This window comes from Musa acuminata, chromosome BXJ3-10 (genome assembly GCF_036884655.1).
Source record: "Musa acuminata AAA Group cultivar baxijiao chromosome BXJ3-10, Cavendish_Baxijiao_AAA, whole genome shotgun sequence".
NCBI classification, from domain to species: Eukaryota; Viridiplantae; Streptophyta; class Magnoliopsida; order Zingiberales; family Musaceae; genus Musa; species Musa acuminata.
Window position 1 is genome coordinate 20,933,643 of NC_088358.1, and position 15,977 is coordinate 20,949,619.

Consider the following 15,977-nt stretch of genomic DNA (forward strand, 5'->3'; position numbering starts at 1 on the left):
TTTAAATATTTACAAGATACATCAATCCAGATTTATCATTAATATTTCATTACATACAAAATATACTTATAGATCAATCACCTTTCAACTACAAAAGATTTGTCTCAAAAATCTTCTAGCCTTTCACTACCTCAGCCAAATTTAAATATTTTTAACGAGCAACAAGCTATCCTGAAAAACATTATATAGCAATTGAGTGAGCATATAAAGCTCAATATGTGATTAACATATCCATGACAAAGAGGACAGTTTCAAACAAATAAGGTTTCAAAATACAAGGCAGAGATACAAGAGTTCAAAGATAGCCACTCGTCATATGCAGAATTACAATGTCGTATCATTCAAAATATGTTTTGTTGGCATAAGAAGCATATCTATAACATATAAAATATTTCAAACCATATCAAAGAAGCTAATTCGAAATAATGGAGTAAGGGCTAATTAGAGTATATCGTTGGCATAAGAAGCATATCTATAACATATAAAATATTTCAAACCATATCAAAGACATATAAACATTTCGAAGCATATCAAAGAACAAATATGAAACTGAAGCTCAAATATCATATATGATATCGTATTCATTTCATTCTTATCTAAAGCGCGCATAGAAACATAACCAAAGCTTTGGATAACATGTCAAACATATAGAAGGTGAAGTGGGATCATAACATAATATGGTCTATCCATTTTTGAATGATCACCAAACATAAGTCTCCCACGTCTGAGAGCTCTATCCACCCACATCTGAGTGAAGTCATAAGAGGCCGGTAGAGCATCGCGGACTCTAAGCATAACTCCCTTTACTATTTCTAGTAAAAGTTCATATTTATCTCACAAACACCGGAGTACAAAAAGATAGTGAACAATAAAATTGAGACATATCGGAAACACATACGGAATAACGGAATGCATGTGCTTATACGAAACATTGCGATACAAACATGAACTTTACATAATGAAATCAAGTATACAAATAATTAAAGGACAAGAGTATACAAGAATTTAAAGCAATAAAGTAAAGCTCAACTGAAGTAAGGGTTTTTTTCAAAATCAATTTCCAAAAATAAGAAACAAGAAGAGACGAATTTAAGGCGAAACACATGTGGAACAATGGAATGAAATGCATGTGCCTATACGAAACATTACGATACAAATATGAACTTTACATAATAAAATTAAATATGCAAATAATTAAAGGACAAGAGTATATAAGAATTTAAGGTAATAATGCAAAGTTCAAATGAAGTAAGGGTTTTTGCTGAAATCAATTTCCAAAGAGAAGAAACAAGAAGAGGCGAAATCGACTAAAGCTCGATTTTGGTAGAATTTAAGAGACACTTTGTATGAATTATTTGGATAATCAATTATACTTTAATTTATACAAAATAGGCGTCATTCGAAAGATGTGTCAATCTAATTTTAGGTAAATTAAGTTTTCGATGAATTGGAGTTCACAATAGGGAGTTACAAATAATTTCGTAGTGAAAGGTCTAAAAACATTAGCTCTATTTTATTGAATCTATAGGGTCAATGAAAATAGATGTTTTAGTTTTTGTACTCCAAAAATTTCAAATCAGGTAAGCACAGAAAGAATTTTGAGCATAGTTTTCAATAAATCATACTTGGTATGAATCTGAGTTCCCAACAGAAAGTTATAAGTAGTTAAGCAACAAGAGATCAAAAATTATAATCCCTATTTTATAGAACATGTAGGGTTAATTGAAACGGAAGTCTCAATAGACATTTAAACTCCAAATCATTCAATATGGTATTAAAATAAAGATCTTTGAGTTTACTTTTAAATATATTAGGCTTTGCCTAAATCAGAGTTTAATACTAAAAGTTAGGTCTGAAACAATGCACAGAGGTCAGATTATCGAAAAATTTTAAATTCATAGCTTTGTATCAAAACGAAAGAAATGTCTGTTTCTTAACTGAAATCTTTCAAATTTTATAGAATTAAAATAAAAACAGAGATTAGGATTACTATTGAATGGGGTTATAATACTTTTCTTAGAAAAGTTTGATTCCCAAATATGAGGAAATTGATGCAAAACCTTAAGCAAAACTTCTTTTTCTTTTTCTTCTTCAAATCCTCTTCTCCACGTTGGCTACAATAAGTATCCCTCTTGTTAAGTTTTCCTTTAATCTCTCATCTAATTACTTAGATTTAGCTAACATAAGAGTTGCAAGGTGGTAAGCATACATGAAAGGGGTTTATATGTCACCCATAAAACCAACATGGGTGGCACCATACTTTAGTTAACTAGTGACACATGTCATCTATTTTTTTTTTTAACTTAATGTGAATCTTTGACAAATCATATTAATTTTTTAATATTTACATTTAAGTCCCTAGCCATAAATTTTTAATATAAAATTATCTAATACAAAAAAATTATTAAATAATCCTCATATTTATAAATAAATATATATAAAATTTTAAAAAATGGAGGATGTTACACCTTCATGCATAAAGGCCCACTAATTCAATGCCTACTTCTATCTCCAATATTACTATCAAATTATTATTATTATTATATATATATATATATATATTCAAATCAGATTTTCAAAATTCATTATATCTTTATAATCGAAGGAATTACAAAATGAATGTACCTTCGAGCGCCACTTAAGACTAATGTGGAAACATAATTTGATCGATCAAAAGTGATGATAATCACACTTGTAGATATATAATTCCAATATTCCTAATTTATTATTAGAGATATAATATATTATTAATTTTTTATAATATATTTTTTGAAGTAATATGGTCTAACATTTTGCCACCAATTACTGCAATAAAACAACAACAACAAAGAATTCGATCAAAAATTCTATACTCAGACAAAACCACGTCTCTTCTCTATCAATTCTCCATGAAACAACGCGAACATGATCTCAATGCTGCAACGTAAATACATACCAAAGCACAACCGCTGCAGAAGGAAGAAAGAAGAGATGACTGTGAACGAAACACAGAATTAGGAGTTGGAGATCGAGGATTAGGACTGGTTTACGCGATTGGCTTTATAAAATAGAACTGAATAAGAGAAAGGAGGACAGGTTTACACGATTGGTTTTAAGGGCATTTTTACTCGAGTGGCTCTATCTCCGATATTTTTTACAAGGAAAACTCTTATGACTGGATTGACATTACCTGAAACACAATTCAAAGAAAAGAAAAGTCAACTTCCACTTAAAACTCGAAGGAAACTCCTAATAGCTTAGGAAAGAAAATGCTTTAGACTTACTTGTTGCCTAAGCTTGTTGCAGTTAGGTACCCTTCTATGCACAATATATAATGAGGACTAGATTGAATTATTTGTCTAATTCTGTAGCGTTTTATAATTTGATAAGATATATAATATAACTAATTAGATTTTGATAACATATATTGACCAATAGAAAATAAGTTTATATTAAAATAGGATTCCTTAGGGGATGCATTTAATAAGAGAATCTTCTAATAATTTATCCTAGACATTTTGCTCTCATCTATAAATAGAAAAGACCTCTAGGGATTGGACCACAAAGGTTACGCATCTCATAGAGGATTTAGTTGAGGGATTATAGTATTTCTCTCAACTCTTCTCTCTAACCGTAAATCTAAGTGGTTCTGTGAAAATATAGATAGAAAGAAAGGAAAGGATTTAATTTTCTTTGCAGATTAAGAGCAATCTTAAATCTAAAGATAGTACATCACACAGAGATTAAGATCTCTTTTTCAAATGGTATCTAAAGATACACATCGTAAAATCAGATCTAATTTTATTTACATAAAAAATTATTTTCATATTCAATATATCATTTATGCTAACATTGCTCTCGTAGGACAACCTCTAGCATGCATCCTTACTTTCGTCATTATTTGTTTAAGGTTTCAGACTTACTTTCTGACGTTGTTTGTATGTTAGCGGTTATAGTATTGGTCTAGAGTCAAAAGTATTGTTACTACAAGAGTGAGTATATCATATGCTTGGATGGATTTAATTCAAAGAGGAGAGTCGGGAGTAAGTGATTCATAAAGTTCTGCTCTTGTTTAATCATTTGTAAGAAGATGAATCCCAATTTCAGTTAATTCTTTTTGACAGAATGAAATTTCTAGAATTTAGATAGTTACTCAAGTATGTATGGAATGTTGTAATAGAAGGGGAGAAGCAAGTAATCAAACTTGAAAGATGTTAATTCCCTCATAGCTTAGATGCTTGTTTCTCCCAACTCACTAAAGCACCCCTAGTCTCCTTGCTCACGTTAGCCCTTGCTTTTAAGATATCTGAGGTATGTATTAAGAATGGAGTGTGCACCTCCTCTTATGTCGTTTAGTAATTGAACTCTGTAGCCTTTCCCCATAAAATGCATTGCTATTACTATCACTAGTATTACTACTTAATTCTCTGTCTTGTTGACACCAGCCCAACTCCTCACTCTATAGCCTTTCCCCATCAAACACTTACTCATTGCATTGCTATTACTATCACTGGTACACTACTTAATTCTTGTCCGTCCCCTTTGAGACCCCCTAACAATCATGTCTTTTCTTTTCTTTGTCTGAGACCCCCTAACAATTATCCCAACTTCTTCTTTTATACGTTATAGTTAAGAAGCATCTTTATTATCTCTAACCTTCAAAACAAACACTTTAAAGGAAGAAGACAAGCCTTGCGTTCTTCCTCGTGCACATCAACCGGTCATATAGAATAAACCTAATAAATGAGAACGGTTTACCTTTCAAATTTAATGATATCGGGCGGCGCTACCATCCAAGGATGACGAGCAAGCGTTCCGGACGCCGAGATCTCCGAAGAGAGTAAGCTTCCGTCTATTGCACCGAGCTGCCCGCCCGCGCCGAGGGAGACGAGGCGGGTGTTGAAGTGCAAGCGGAAGCTATGGCTGGGACCGGAGAAGGGCAGCTTCTCGGAAAGAAGAGGTGTGTTAGCATCACAGCTGATTGATGTGTTTCGTTCACGGTCATATCTTCTTTCTTCCCTCAACAGCGGTTGTGCTTTGGTGTATGTATTTACGTTGCAGCATTGAGATCATGTTGGCGTTGTTTCATGGAGAATTGATAGAGAAGAGACGTTGGTTTTGTTTCGAGTGTAGGATTTTTGATCGATTTCTTTGTTGTTGTTGTTGTTTTATCGCAGTAATTGGTGGCAAAATGTTATATCATATTACTTCAAAAAAAATATTATAAAAAAATTAATAGTATATTATATCTCTAATAATAAATTAGAAATGTTGGAATTATATATCTACAAGTGCGATTATCATCACTTTTGATCGATTAAATTACGTTCGAACGTTCTGTTCCAAGGTATATTCATTTTGTAATTCCTCTAATTATAAAGATATAATCAATTTTGAAAATGTTAAAAATATAAAATTTATAGGAAAAATTTAATATAAGAAAAATCAATTATAATATTATTTGTTATAACAATCTATTAGGACCTCGGAACTTGTTCATTATAAAATTATCTTTGTCGTGACACAAGTCAAAGAAAAAGTAATATTATCTTTGTCGTCGAATCAATTTGTTAAAGTGATACATTTATTAGGACACAAGGATAGATGTATCCATCTATAATAATTTATATTTAGATATTTTAGGTCATGTGGTATGCATCTTCAATCGTTTATCCTAATTTAAATAGTGTATCTTTAAAATTAATTTCTAATTTAAAATGTGCAATAGAACTAAAGATCTTTTTAGGTGATTATTTGGAAGGTAATTTATTTCATAAATACTATTAAAAGAAATTTACCAAAATTTATATTGTTAGATATCTCACAAAAGATACAGTCCACTATGCATACACAACACGCAAATGCACATAATAACTATAAATACAAAGGTGGCTTATGCTCTACATCTTACAATGCAAACGTGTCTTGATCAACCTGATCTGATCTTTGAGTAAAATTATCCGAGGTATTTTCTTTATGGAAACATTATACTCTCAAAATGTCACTTGTACGAAGACTAAGATCAAGAAAGATTTTTTGATTCGATCCCTTTAATACTCAAGTTGGTAAACCGAAGTCTTCCAAATATGGGTTCGAATCATTCTAAAAGAGAATCCTCCCCACTATTCAGAATATTTTTTTTTACCTTAAAAGATAAGGATGAAGTTTAGGATTAACTTCATTATAGAATGAGAAAGAAATTTGTGATAGTCTTCCTTGTCATAATAAATGAGAAAAAAATTTATGTTTATCTATTTTGAATCTTCATCTACATAGGCAAATAGATATTAGATATATAGTGACTTGGATCCCACATAACGACTACATATTAGTTAACAGTAGACTCTGTAACAAAATGCATGAAGGGACATATAATATATTCGAGTGTTTACTATAGTAGAAATTAGCTATAACGAATAAATAATGAGATCATGTGTTTCATGTAATAAAACTTATTAGTATTAATGATATTGAGAATATATTTGAACCAGAAATGCAATTGATAGTTAAATGATATATTAGCATGTTTAATGCTTGCACAACACTAAACCCTAATTCTTATTAATAATATTGACTTTCAATTTTCGGATTGAGAATTTATTTACAACCAAATATATAATTGATAAATTATAAATTACTTATATTTTATTTGTACAACCATGTGTTACGTTTACATAGTTTATTCAAACACTCCCATATAACTTTAGATTAATCAATATGTTCAACTCGATTATTATTTGTTATAATTTTTTTTTAAATTGAGTACTTGAAGGAAAAATTACCCACAAAAGACTTAAAAAGACCAAGAGCAGCATAAGTATAATTATCTTTGTTGTCAAATTAACTTATTATTTTTTATAATTCTTATGAAATATATAGCATCCCCAAATAGATCCCACATCGAAGGCAATATCATATATATGACATTATAGAGAAATAGTTGGATCCACGGATCCTAACTTTGGTTTTGTGAATCCTAACCTAATTAGCATATATTTTTAAATTATTTTTCTATGTAATGGATCTAAAGATCTCTTTTTAGTGAATCCTAAATTTTTATTTGGAAGGAAACTACATCATGAATATCATAGAAAAATTTTTACCATAATTTATATTTTTAGATATCCAATAAAAATACACTCTTACGCTTGCATGTAGATAAATGCATCTAATTACTCTATAAATATAACGCCAACTTCTATCCTACCCCAATAGTACAATAATTTCTCTTTCTCTCTCTCTCCATGTATGAGTATAATAGGATAGTTAGGGTTTTGGAGATATATATATATATATCTCCATTTAATTTTCTCTCTCTCTCTTTCTCTCTCTCTCTCTCTCCATTTAATTTTCTCATGGAAAGCTTTGGGATCGAACTCTAAGCCTCATTCTCACATATTTAGTACGAGAAAATTAAGACATGTGGTTCAAGTTCAATCTCAGACTTTCCATGAGAAAAAAAGAAAGAGAGAATGTGAATGATATATTGATTCGCAGTAGATAAAACTATCCATCAATAGCGGTGCAAGGCTTGTGAGTTCTCTCTTTTCTTTTCATTAATAGCTATCTTTTTCTTTTTAATGTTCACTACGTTATAATTATTTTTTTTTTATCTTATCAATGTCTCACAAGAGGAAAAAAAAAGAGATAAAAATATCAATTTTGATATTTATCCTTTTAATTGTAACTTTTAATATGCTGGACCATAAATATGATTTATACATATAAATATGATTTACGTGCAACATTTACATCAAGATTCTTTTACAGTGATTTATATTTGATCAATTATAATATATATATATATATATATATATATATATATATATATATATATATATATATATATATATATGTCATAGTTGTATAACCATGTTTAGCATTTAGTCTGTTATATTAAATGTTGTAAATAATATTTTTTTTATCTTTCGCACTTGCATATACCTCATAAAAGATAATTTGAGTGTAGACAATAATTTTGTTTATATTTATCTCTATCATTATGGTATGTATGTATATCCCTCAAAACTTATACCTCATAGTGATTGGTTGTTAGAATAGTGATGATGAAACTCAAATTGATACTAATATCTTATGTTAAGATATTTTTAATATTATGATTTAGAGCTATTATGATTGATAAGTATTTGAATATCATAAGATTGATGCCATAATTGATAAGTATTATGATTTAGAGCTATTGTTAATATCTCTATTATTATGGTATATATATATATATATATATATATATATATATATATATATATATATATATATATATGTATGTATGTATGTATGTATATCCTTTAAATCTTATACCTCATGATGATTGGGTGTTAAAATAGTGATGATAAAATTCAAATTGATACTCAGAAAAGCTTTAGAGCTATTATGATTGATAAGTATTTTCAGAATAGGAATTAAATTACTTCCTGATAACATTATTTGGAGATTAGAAATTGATGATTGAACCCTCCATTCCTTAGTCTTATTTTGATGCTTTTCTATTGCTGATCACAATATATTAATTCATTCAAAAACTTTACACTTCTTGTGATCGATGAATATGTTAGTTTGAAAATAAAAATTTTTTTTTCCGACAAAAAAGAGAAACCATATTACCTCAAAAATGAGTAATTATTATCTACAGCATCAAAGAGAACCAAATCACAAAATTTGCCAATCAATTGGCAAAATTTAAAATGCCATATATCGTATTCAAAAAGTTGTACATTAATTCAAGCCGCTCTATATGCAAATTATAAAACGTTGGAAGTGATATTTCAATTCCATTAAATTCTAGTTTTCTTCGTTTCAAGAATACATATAAAATTATCCAATTTCTATTTCCTTTCCTTTGAACAATTTTTCAATTGCTTATGCAGATTTATTTTAGGAATAAAAACGATTGATTTTTTTTTTGTTACGAATCTATTTGATTCGCTTAAATCGATTTCATGTTCAAATATCTAAGAAATACTTGAAGGGCAAGTTAATTACAAGAAAATGACATTGGATCCATTTTTTAGAATATATATATATATATATATATATATATATATATATATATATATATATATATATATATATATATATATATATTTGAATAAATTCAGAGATTCTAATAATAATTATATTACACAGCTGTGAATGGATAAATATTATGTGCTCGGAATTGTTGTTGGCCCAAAAAATAAAAGTGACATTTGATTCATTAACACTAATATCATGCGATCGAAAACTACTTACACCTATCTAAAATTCATCTATAATAATTCTTATGAAGAACAAAAAAAAAAAAACTATCTCAAATTACATCATAAATAAGTTTATGTTAGCTATAAAAATTTTGACAATTTATTAAGAGGTCATTCATGAGCTTAAAACCTATCTTCATCACTTACCCAACAATGCAATCGTTTATCTATCCCTATCCTAGAAAAGGACTTCACACCCTCACCCAACACTTCTCCTTCATGCACCAAGTCCCACTAATTCAATGCCTACTTCTATCTCCAACATTATTATCATATTATTATTATTATTATTATTATTATTATTATTATTATTATTATTATTATTATTATTATTATTATTATTATTATTATTATTATTATTATTATTATTATTATTATTATTTAAATTCAGACTAGATTTTTAAAATTAATTATATCTTTATAATTAGAGGAATTACAAAATGAATGTACCTTTGAGTCAGCTTAATTCAATTCTTCACGACTCGAGCGTCATTTAGAAGACTAATGTCGAAACGTAATTTGATCGATCAAAAGTGACGATAATCGCACTTATAGATATATAATTCCAACATTCCTAATTTATTATTAGAGATATAATATGCTATTAATTTTTTATAATATTTTTTTGAAGTAATATTATCTAATATTTTGCCATCAATAACTGCAAAAAACAACAACAACAACAACGAAGAATTCGATCAAAAATCCTATACTCAGAAACAAAACCAGCGTCTTTTCTCTATCAATTCTCCATGAAACAACGCGAACATGATCTCAATGCTGCAACCTAAATACATACCAAAGCACAACCGCTGCAGAGGGAAGAAAGAAGAGATGACTGTGAACGAAACACATCAATCAGCTGTGATGCTGACACACCTCTTCTTTCCGAGCAGCTGCGCTTCTCCTGCAGCCACCGACTCCGGTCCCGGCCATAGCTTCCGCTTGCACTGCAACACCCGCCTCGTCTTCCTCGGCGCGGGCGGGCAGCTCGGTGCAACAGACGGGAGCTTACTATCTTCGGAGGTCGGCGTGCGGAACGACGCCTCGTCATCCTTCGATGGTAGCGCCGCCCTTCCACGATCCTCGATCAACAGAGCCATGGCGAGAGGCCGCGTCCGAGTGAGCTCCGGCGTGACTGGCGGGGTCATGACGGGTTGGTGTGCGGGAGGAAGACCGCAAGGCTTGCCGCCGGAGGAGGAAGCCGAGACTCTTCTTCTTATACATGATTCATATATGTTGCCTTGTCATTACATCTCTTCTCCATCTGATCATCATCAAACCTTTTTTGTTTTTTCTTTCTCTTTTTCTTTTGTTTTTTGACTTTATAGAATGGATGAGTAGCACACAATGATACTGGTCAATTTATTTATTTATTTTTTGAATATATTAGGTTAGTGTAGAAAACTTTCAAGTATATCATAACTAATGACATTGAATTATTTAAAAGTATTTTCAATTTTATTTCCTAGGTTGATTATGAGGAAGAAAAAAAGAAATAGATAAAAAAAGGAAAACTATATAAGGCAAAGGAATATTATTTGGAAAGTCGAATTTGGAAAATGTGTGTCGGTAAGAAGGTAAGATATGATTTATTTGTTTAGTAGTTAGAGGATTATAATGAAATATTGGTGATGAATTGAGTTTGTTTTCGATGTAAGCGCAATGTAAGACTAACATATCCTTCTTCAGTCGTATGATTCTATAGTTAGATTTTCATCTCGGAAATACGCTCCTCGAACTAGAATGAATCTCATAGTTATATATTTTATTTAATCTCTCTCATTTGATTCTTTATTATTTTTTAAATTCAACACTTCTACATAGGTCTTTTAGTTTATTTGAAATGTTTTATTATCGAGGCTGATCCATATTTCAATTTCATAAACTCGAGATGTTACTATGCAACGAAAGCATATACACGATACACATATACACGACACACGACTATTTTATTTTTTGAAATAAATGGTTAGTATAGGGGTATTTCAAGTATGTCATAAGTTATCTATCACATGATAATTTTAGAATATTTTTAAATTTATTTTCTATATTGATTATGAGTATGAAAAAGAAAATAAATAAATAAAAGATGGAATGAACCATTTAGTTACAAGAAAAGAAAATTATCAAGTGAAAAAAAAATAAAAGAGTATTTGACAAGACTAATTTGGAAAATTCTCTTCTCCATAGGAAAAGAAATAACATATTTGATTATCTTAATATGATTGTATTTTCTTTCTTATTACTTTTCCCCCATCTCAAAAGATTATAATGAGTTAAGTTTGTTTACTATATTATGTATATCATGTGGAAGGTGTCTAAGATCACATATCTTTTTTCTATGATATGATTCTAAAGTCTACAAACCAATGGAGGTTCGAGAGCCCGAGTATTTTATCTTTTCTAGTATCTTTGTAGTTGTTACCCTATTGCTATAAATATAAGAGACTTAACCAAAGCAATACTGTCTCTAATGGTCCTCTAAAACATGAAATTATATTCTTAATAGCATATAATAATGACAATAACAAATTATAATGTCTCAATCATCCCGAATCAACTATATAAATCTTTTATCATTATAATAGCACACAATAACAATAATAAGATATTATGTTCTAATTATTTGAGATCAATTATATGAATCTTTTAACACCTTATTTTTAATAACATACTATGCACATAGTTTTTGTTACAAATGCTTCATGAAAACTCACATTTGAGTTCAAAAGTCTACCTTAACATTTCTAATCTTTCTTATGAGCTCCTTTATGAAAGCAAAATTTGAGATTTGGATTTGCTAGCCTTATACTTACATCTGTATCAGAAGAAATAACATTAGATGTGCTATGCTATATCAATAGGGTCTCTCTCTCTCTCTCTCTCTCTCTCTATCAATTCATCTATCTCAATAGTGCTCTATTCTTCTTCACAAGCAATAGGAGGGTTTCAGTGTTTCTACTTTCTAGATAATAGGTGAGATCAAACTACATTATTGTAGCCAAATTAATCTCTGGGTGGAACCAGCTCCTCATAAAAGAGATAACCCAACAAGATGGATCAATGAACTCTCACCATCTTGCCATATGAATCATCTTCTCCCACACCTTGTTAGATGTTATTACTTCACCCCACCTTCTCTGGATTAGGTTTCCATGGATCAATTGGCTTATCATAATGTTACACTATTATTGACTTGTAGTGCATGAAATAGCATATTATTAATTAGCCTTAGCATACAAGAAAAAAAATGGCATGTATATTTTCAACTCTGAATTATTTTATCATGACCCACCCAGTGGATGTCACTATATCACTTCCACTCTCAAGAGAGACAAACAAAAACGACTATTGAATGACTCCAAGAGATATAATAAAAGTGTGCTCATCAACCTTCTTTTTAGTAGATGGGGTGAGGATGACAGCTTACAAAGTTTGCAGAGAAGTGCAATGCCAGGCTGCAAAAGAATCCTAAAAAGTTCTCATTGTTCTTCCACTCCACCATCAACTGCCACAATTGTTTTGGATTTATTTCTTTCTTTACCAAAACTTCCCCATGATAATGCTGAAGAAGCTGGAGATATATTTATACATATATATAACAACATTTCAAGTGATGAAGGATGAAGATTCTAAGAGAAGAATATGCTTCAGAAGTAGGAATCTGCCAGAAATACACTGAGTACAGCAACAACAATATAGCAATGTCCAGTTCACACATTTAAGACAACCACAGTGCTGCAACACATTGACAGAGACAGAGAGACATGACAGAAACCACATCATCTTTTCAGGAAGCTCATGACCTGCTCTTGAATGGGATTGCCCTGATGACTACCTGGTGGTACAAGGCAGCAAGAGCAGCTCCAATGAATGGCCCAACCCAGAATATCCACTGAGGATAAGGAATCATAATTTAGTCAAATAAGTGAAAGATTAAAGAAGATAATGTGAAGGGAGATGAGAACACTTGATCACTTCCTCCTTAGACTTACATGGTCATCCCAAGCATGGCCCTTGTTGTAGATGATTGCAGCTCCAAGACTCCTGGCAGGATTGATACCAGTGCCAGTGATGGGGATGGTAGCCAGGTGAACCAGGAACACTGCAAAGCCAATAGGCAGTGGAGCAAGGATCTGCACGGATTCACAGGAGTCTTTAGCGCAAAACCTCAAGAACTCTCTTACAGACAGGAAGCCGTGGAGGAATTGTGAAAGTTGATCAACACATTAAGCACAACATCAAGCTCGAACATACAAATTTAGCACAGGAGAGAGAGAGAGAGAGAGAGAGATTGTTGTTTGACAGGTGATATAGTCATAAACAAGAACAGCTTACAGGCACATGAGAGTCCCGAGCACTCCTCTTGGCATCAGTGGCAGAGAAGACAGTGTAGACGAGGATGAAGGTGCCCACGATCTCAGCACCCAAGCCATCGCCCTTGGTGTAGCCAGGAGCCACCACGTTTGCCCCACCACCGTTGTTCTCATAGAGCCCCTTTTGGAACCCCTTGACCACACCAGCCCCGCAGATGGCACCCAGGCACTGCATCACCATGTAGAACAGAGCCCTGGTGAGGGAGAGCTTCCTCGCCAGGAACAACCCGAAGGTCACCGCCGGGTTGATATGACCACCTGACACGGGTCACACAAAACTCGGTTACCGCTGCGTACCGAAGCCAAGCTCTCGACACAGGGATCGGGTGCTTCACCTGAGATCCCAGCGGTGCAGTAGACCAGCGCAAAGATCATGCCGCCAAAGGCCCAGGCGATGCCCTGGATGCCCACCGTCGAGCACTTGGTGCTGGACTTGACCACCCCCATGACGGTGAGGATGGTGATGTAGAGGAAGAGGAAGGTGGCCACGAACTCCGCGATCCCAGCCCTGTAGAAGGACCAGGAGCTGAGCTCGCCTGGCTCAAACAGTGGCGCCGGTGGTGGCTCCTTGTAGTCCTTGTCCTGGCTCTGCGCGGCTGTCCCTATCGGCTGCCGCTCCGTGAACTTGTTTGCTCCAAGCCTCACATCCTCCTCTTTCCCCTCCATCTCTCTCTCTCTCTCTCTCTCCCCCCCCGCCCCCTCTCACAGGCACGCACACAGATCTCCAAAGATCTCAACTCCGTCAGTGTTCGTGCCTTGAGGAAGCAGGGAAAGGTAGCATTTTTATAGATAGAGAGAGAAGATAAAGGTGTTTTGGGTCTATGATCATTCAAATGCCATACATACCATACAATGGCACATACAATTATACACTGATACAAATGGTTCTGGAAATGTCACGAAGTTATGGATAGGTGTCGTCTCTTTCTTTTGACTCCAAGCTTTGGTTCTGTAGCCATTTCTAACCTTTCACTAATATAAAATTTCCTAAGAGAACTAAAGTCACATTAAATAATTTGAGCAATTAATGCACCTATAATTATTATGATTATATAACTATATCTCCAAGGTTTTTTTTTATTTAATTTAGAAAATCAACTCTTAGTTTCATAAAAAATAATTAATATATGAGACTTCCATCACTTAAATTAGGGACAAAGGACAGATTAGCTGAAGTATATGGCTAGAATTTAACATACTATGCACCAGAAAATAATACAAACCTACTGCAAGATAATGAAATCAATCTCACCATAATAAAGATACCATATCCACAATGATGGACTATTGCACACTGCACTCATCACATTGAGCCGACCACTCAATCATGGAGTGAGATTGAAGTAGTAGCGTTTGGTAAGTGTCCACATAGATGAACATTGTTTTTATATTCTTTCTTTGAAGATGGCGGAGGAGAGTCCAATTGTTTCCTTGTCGTTGTGGACTTGGGAAGTGTTTGATGGAGAAAACTGTGTCTGGGGGACATCATCTGATGAGCCGCCCACAGCCGCTCTTCTTCTGCTGGCCACAAGATTTGCTTACTCCACGCCAACCTCATGCGACAAAGGAAATCAAGATTTGGACTCTTGCCTATCAAGCGTTATAGTGTTTTTCCACGTTGGAAAGTACTCAGCTATTATATAAATCATTACTGTATTTTAAGTTTTTTGTTATGGTAATGAAAGATGAGAAATTATTACCTTTTCAATTGTATAAAAAAAATATTTTTTTAAAGAGTAATCAAATTAGCGATCGAATTTAATCCCAGACTTCATCGGATCGGTGTTGGATCCAATTAATTTCAACGTGGCTATACGTACGTCTGCCGTCGGCGAGATCCAGTTTGGACGGCGTCCGGCGCGGCTGTCTTCGCCGAGCCACCAGACGAGGAGGCAGCCCTTCCCATTGGTCCCTATCGCATTGGCCCCGTGTGGGACCCATTCTGTGGCCCGCAGTGACTGTGGAAGACGGCACCCACGAATTCGACCCCAACCAGCGTCCAGCGAGAGCCCTTCCCATTTGTCCGTATCACATTGGTCCCCGTGTGGACCCATTCTGTGGGCCCCGAAGTGATATGCCCGGGACGGTAGAGGACCGTCCGCACCCACGAATCTGACCCCAACCAACCCCTACAGCACGGCTGTCTTCACCGAGCCACCGAAGGAGGAGGGAGCCCTTCCCATTGGTCCGCGTCGCATTGGCACCGTGTGGAACCCATTCTGTGGGCCCCAAACAATATGCTTGGGACGGTAGAGGACTCCCACCCACGAATCTGACCCCAACCCAAGCCTCCAGCAATCAAAGGAGGAGGAAGCCCTTCCCATTTGTCCGTATCGCATTGGTCCCATGTGGGACCCATTCT

At 33.5% G+C, this 15,977-nt stretch overlaps 1 protein-coding gene across 1 annotated transcript; it reads right to left on the reverse strand.

The window, feature by feature from the left end:
* Nucleotides 1-12,748: 12,748 nt before the first annotated feature.
* Nucleotides 12,749-14,391, reverse strand: LOC135651265 (aquaporin PIP1-2). The gene is made up of 4 exons (XM_065171238.1): nt 13,951-14,391; nt 13,578-13,873; nt 13,235-13,375; nt 12,749-13,134 (listed from the first exon to the last, which is right to left on the reverse strand). Exons 1-4 carry the CDS (start codon nt 14,279-14,281, stop codon nt 13,039-13,041), a joined length of 864 nt encoding a protein of 287 aa, XP_065027310.1. The 5' UTR covers nt 14,282-14,391; the 3' UTR covers nt 12,749-13,038.
* Nucleotides 14,392-15,977: the final 1,586 nt, after the last annotated feature.

Coding starts and splice junctions, on each gene's coding strand:
- LOC135651265 (XM_065171238.1), bottom strand. CDS start 14,281: ATGGAGGGGAAAGAGGAGGATGTGAGGCTTGGAGCAAACAAGTTCACG. Junction 13,874..13,950: donor CTGCACCGCTGGGATCTCAG/GTGAAGCACCCG, acceptor GACCCGTGTCAG/GTGGTCATATCAACCCGGCG. Junction 13,376..13,577: donor CTCGGGACTCTCATGTGCCT/GTAAGCTGTTCT, acceptor GAATCCGTGCAG/ATCCTTGCTCCACTGCCTAT.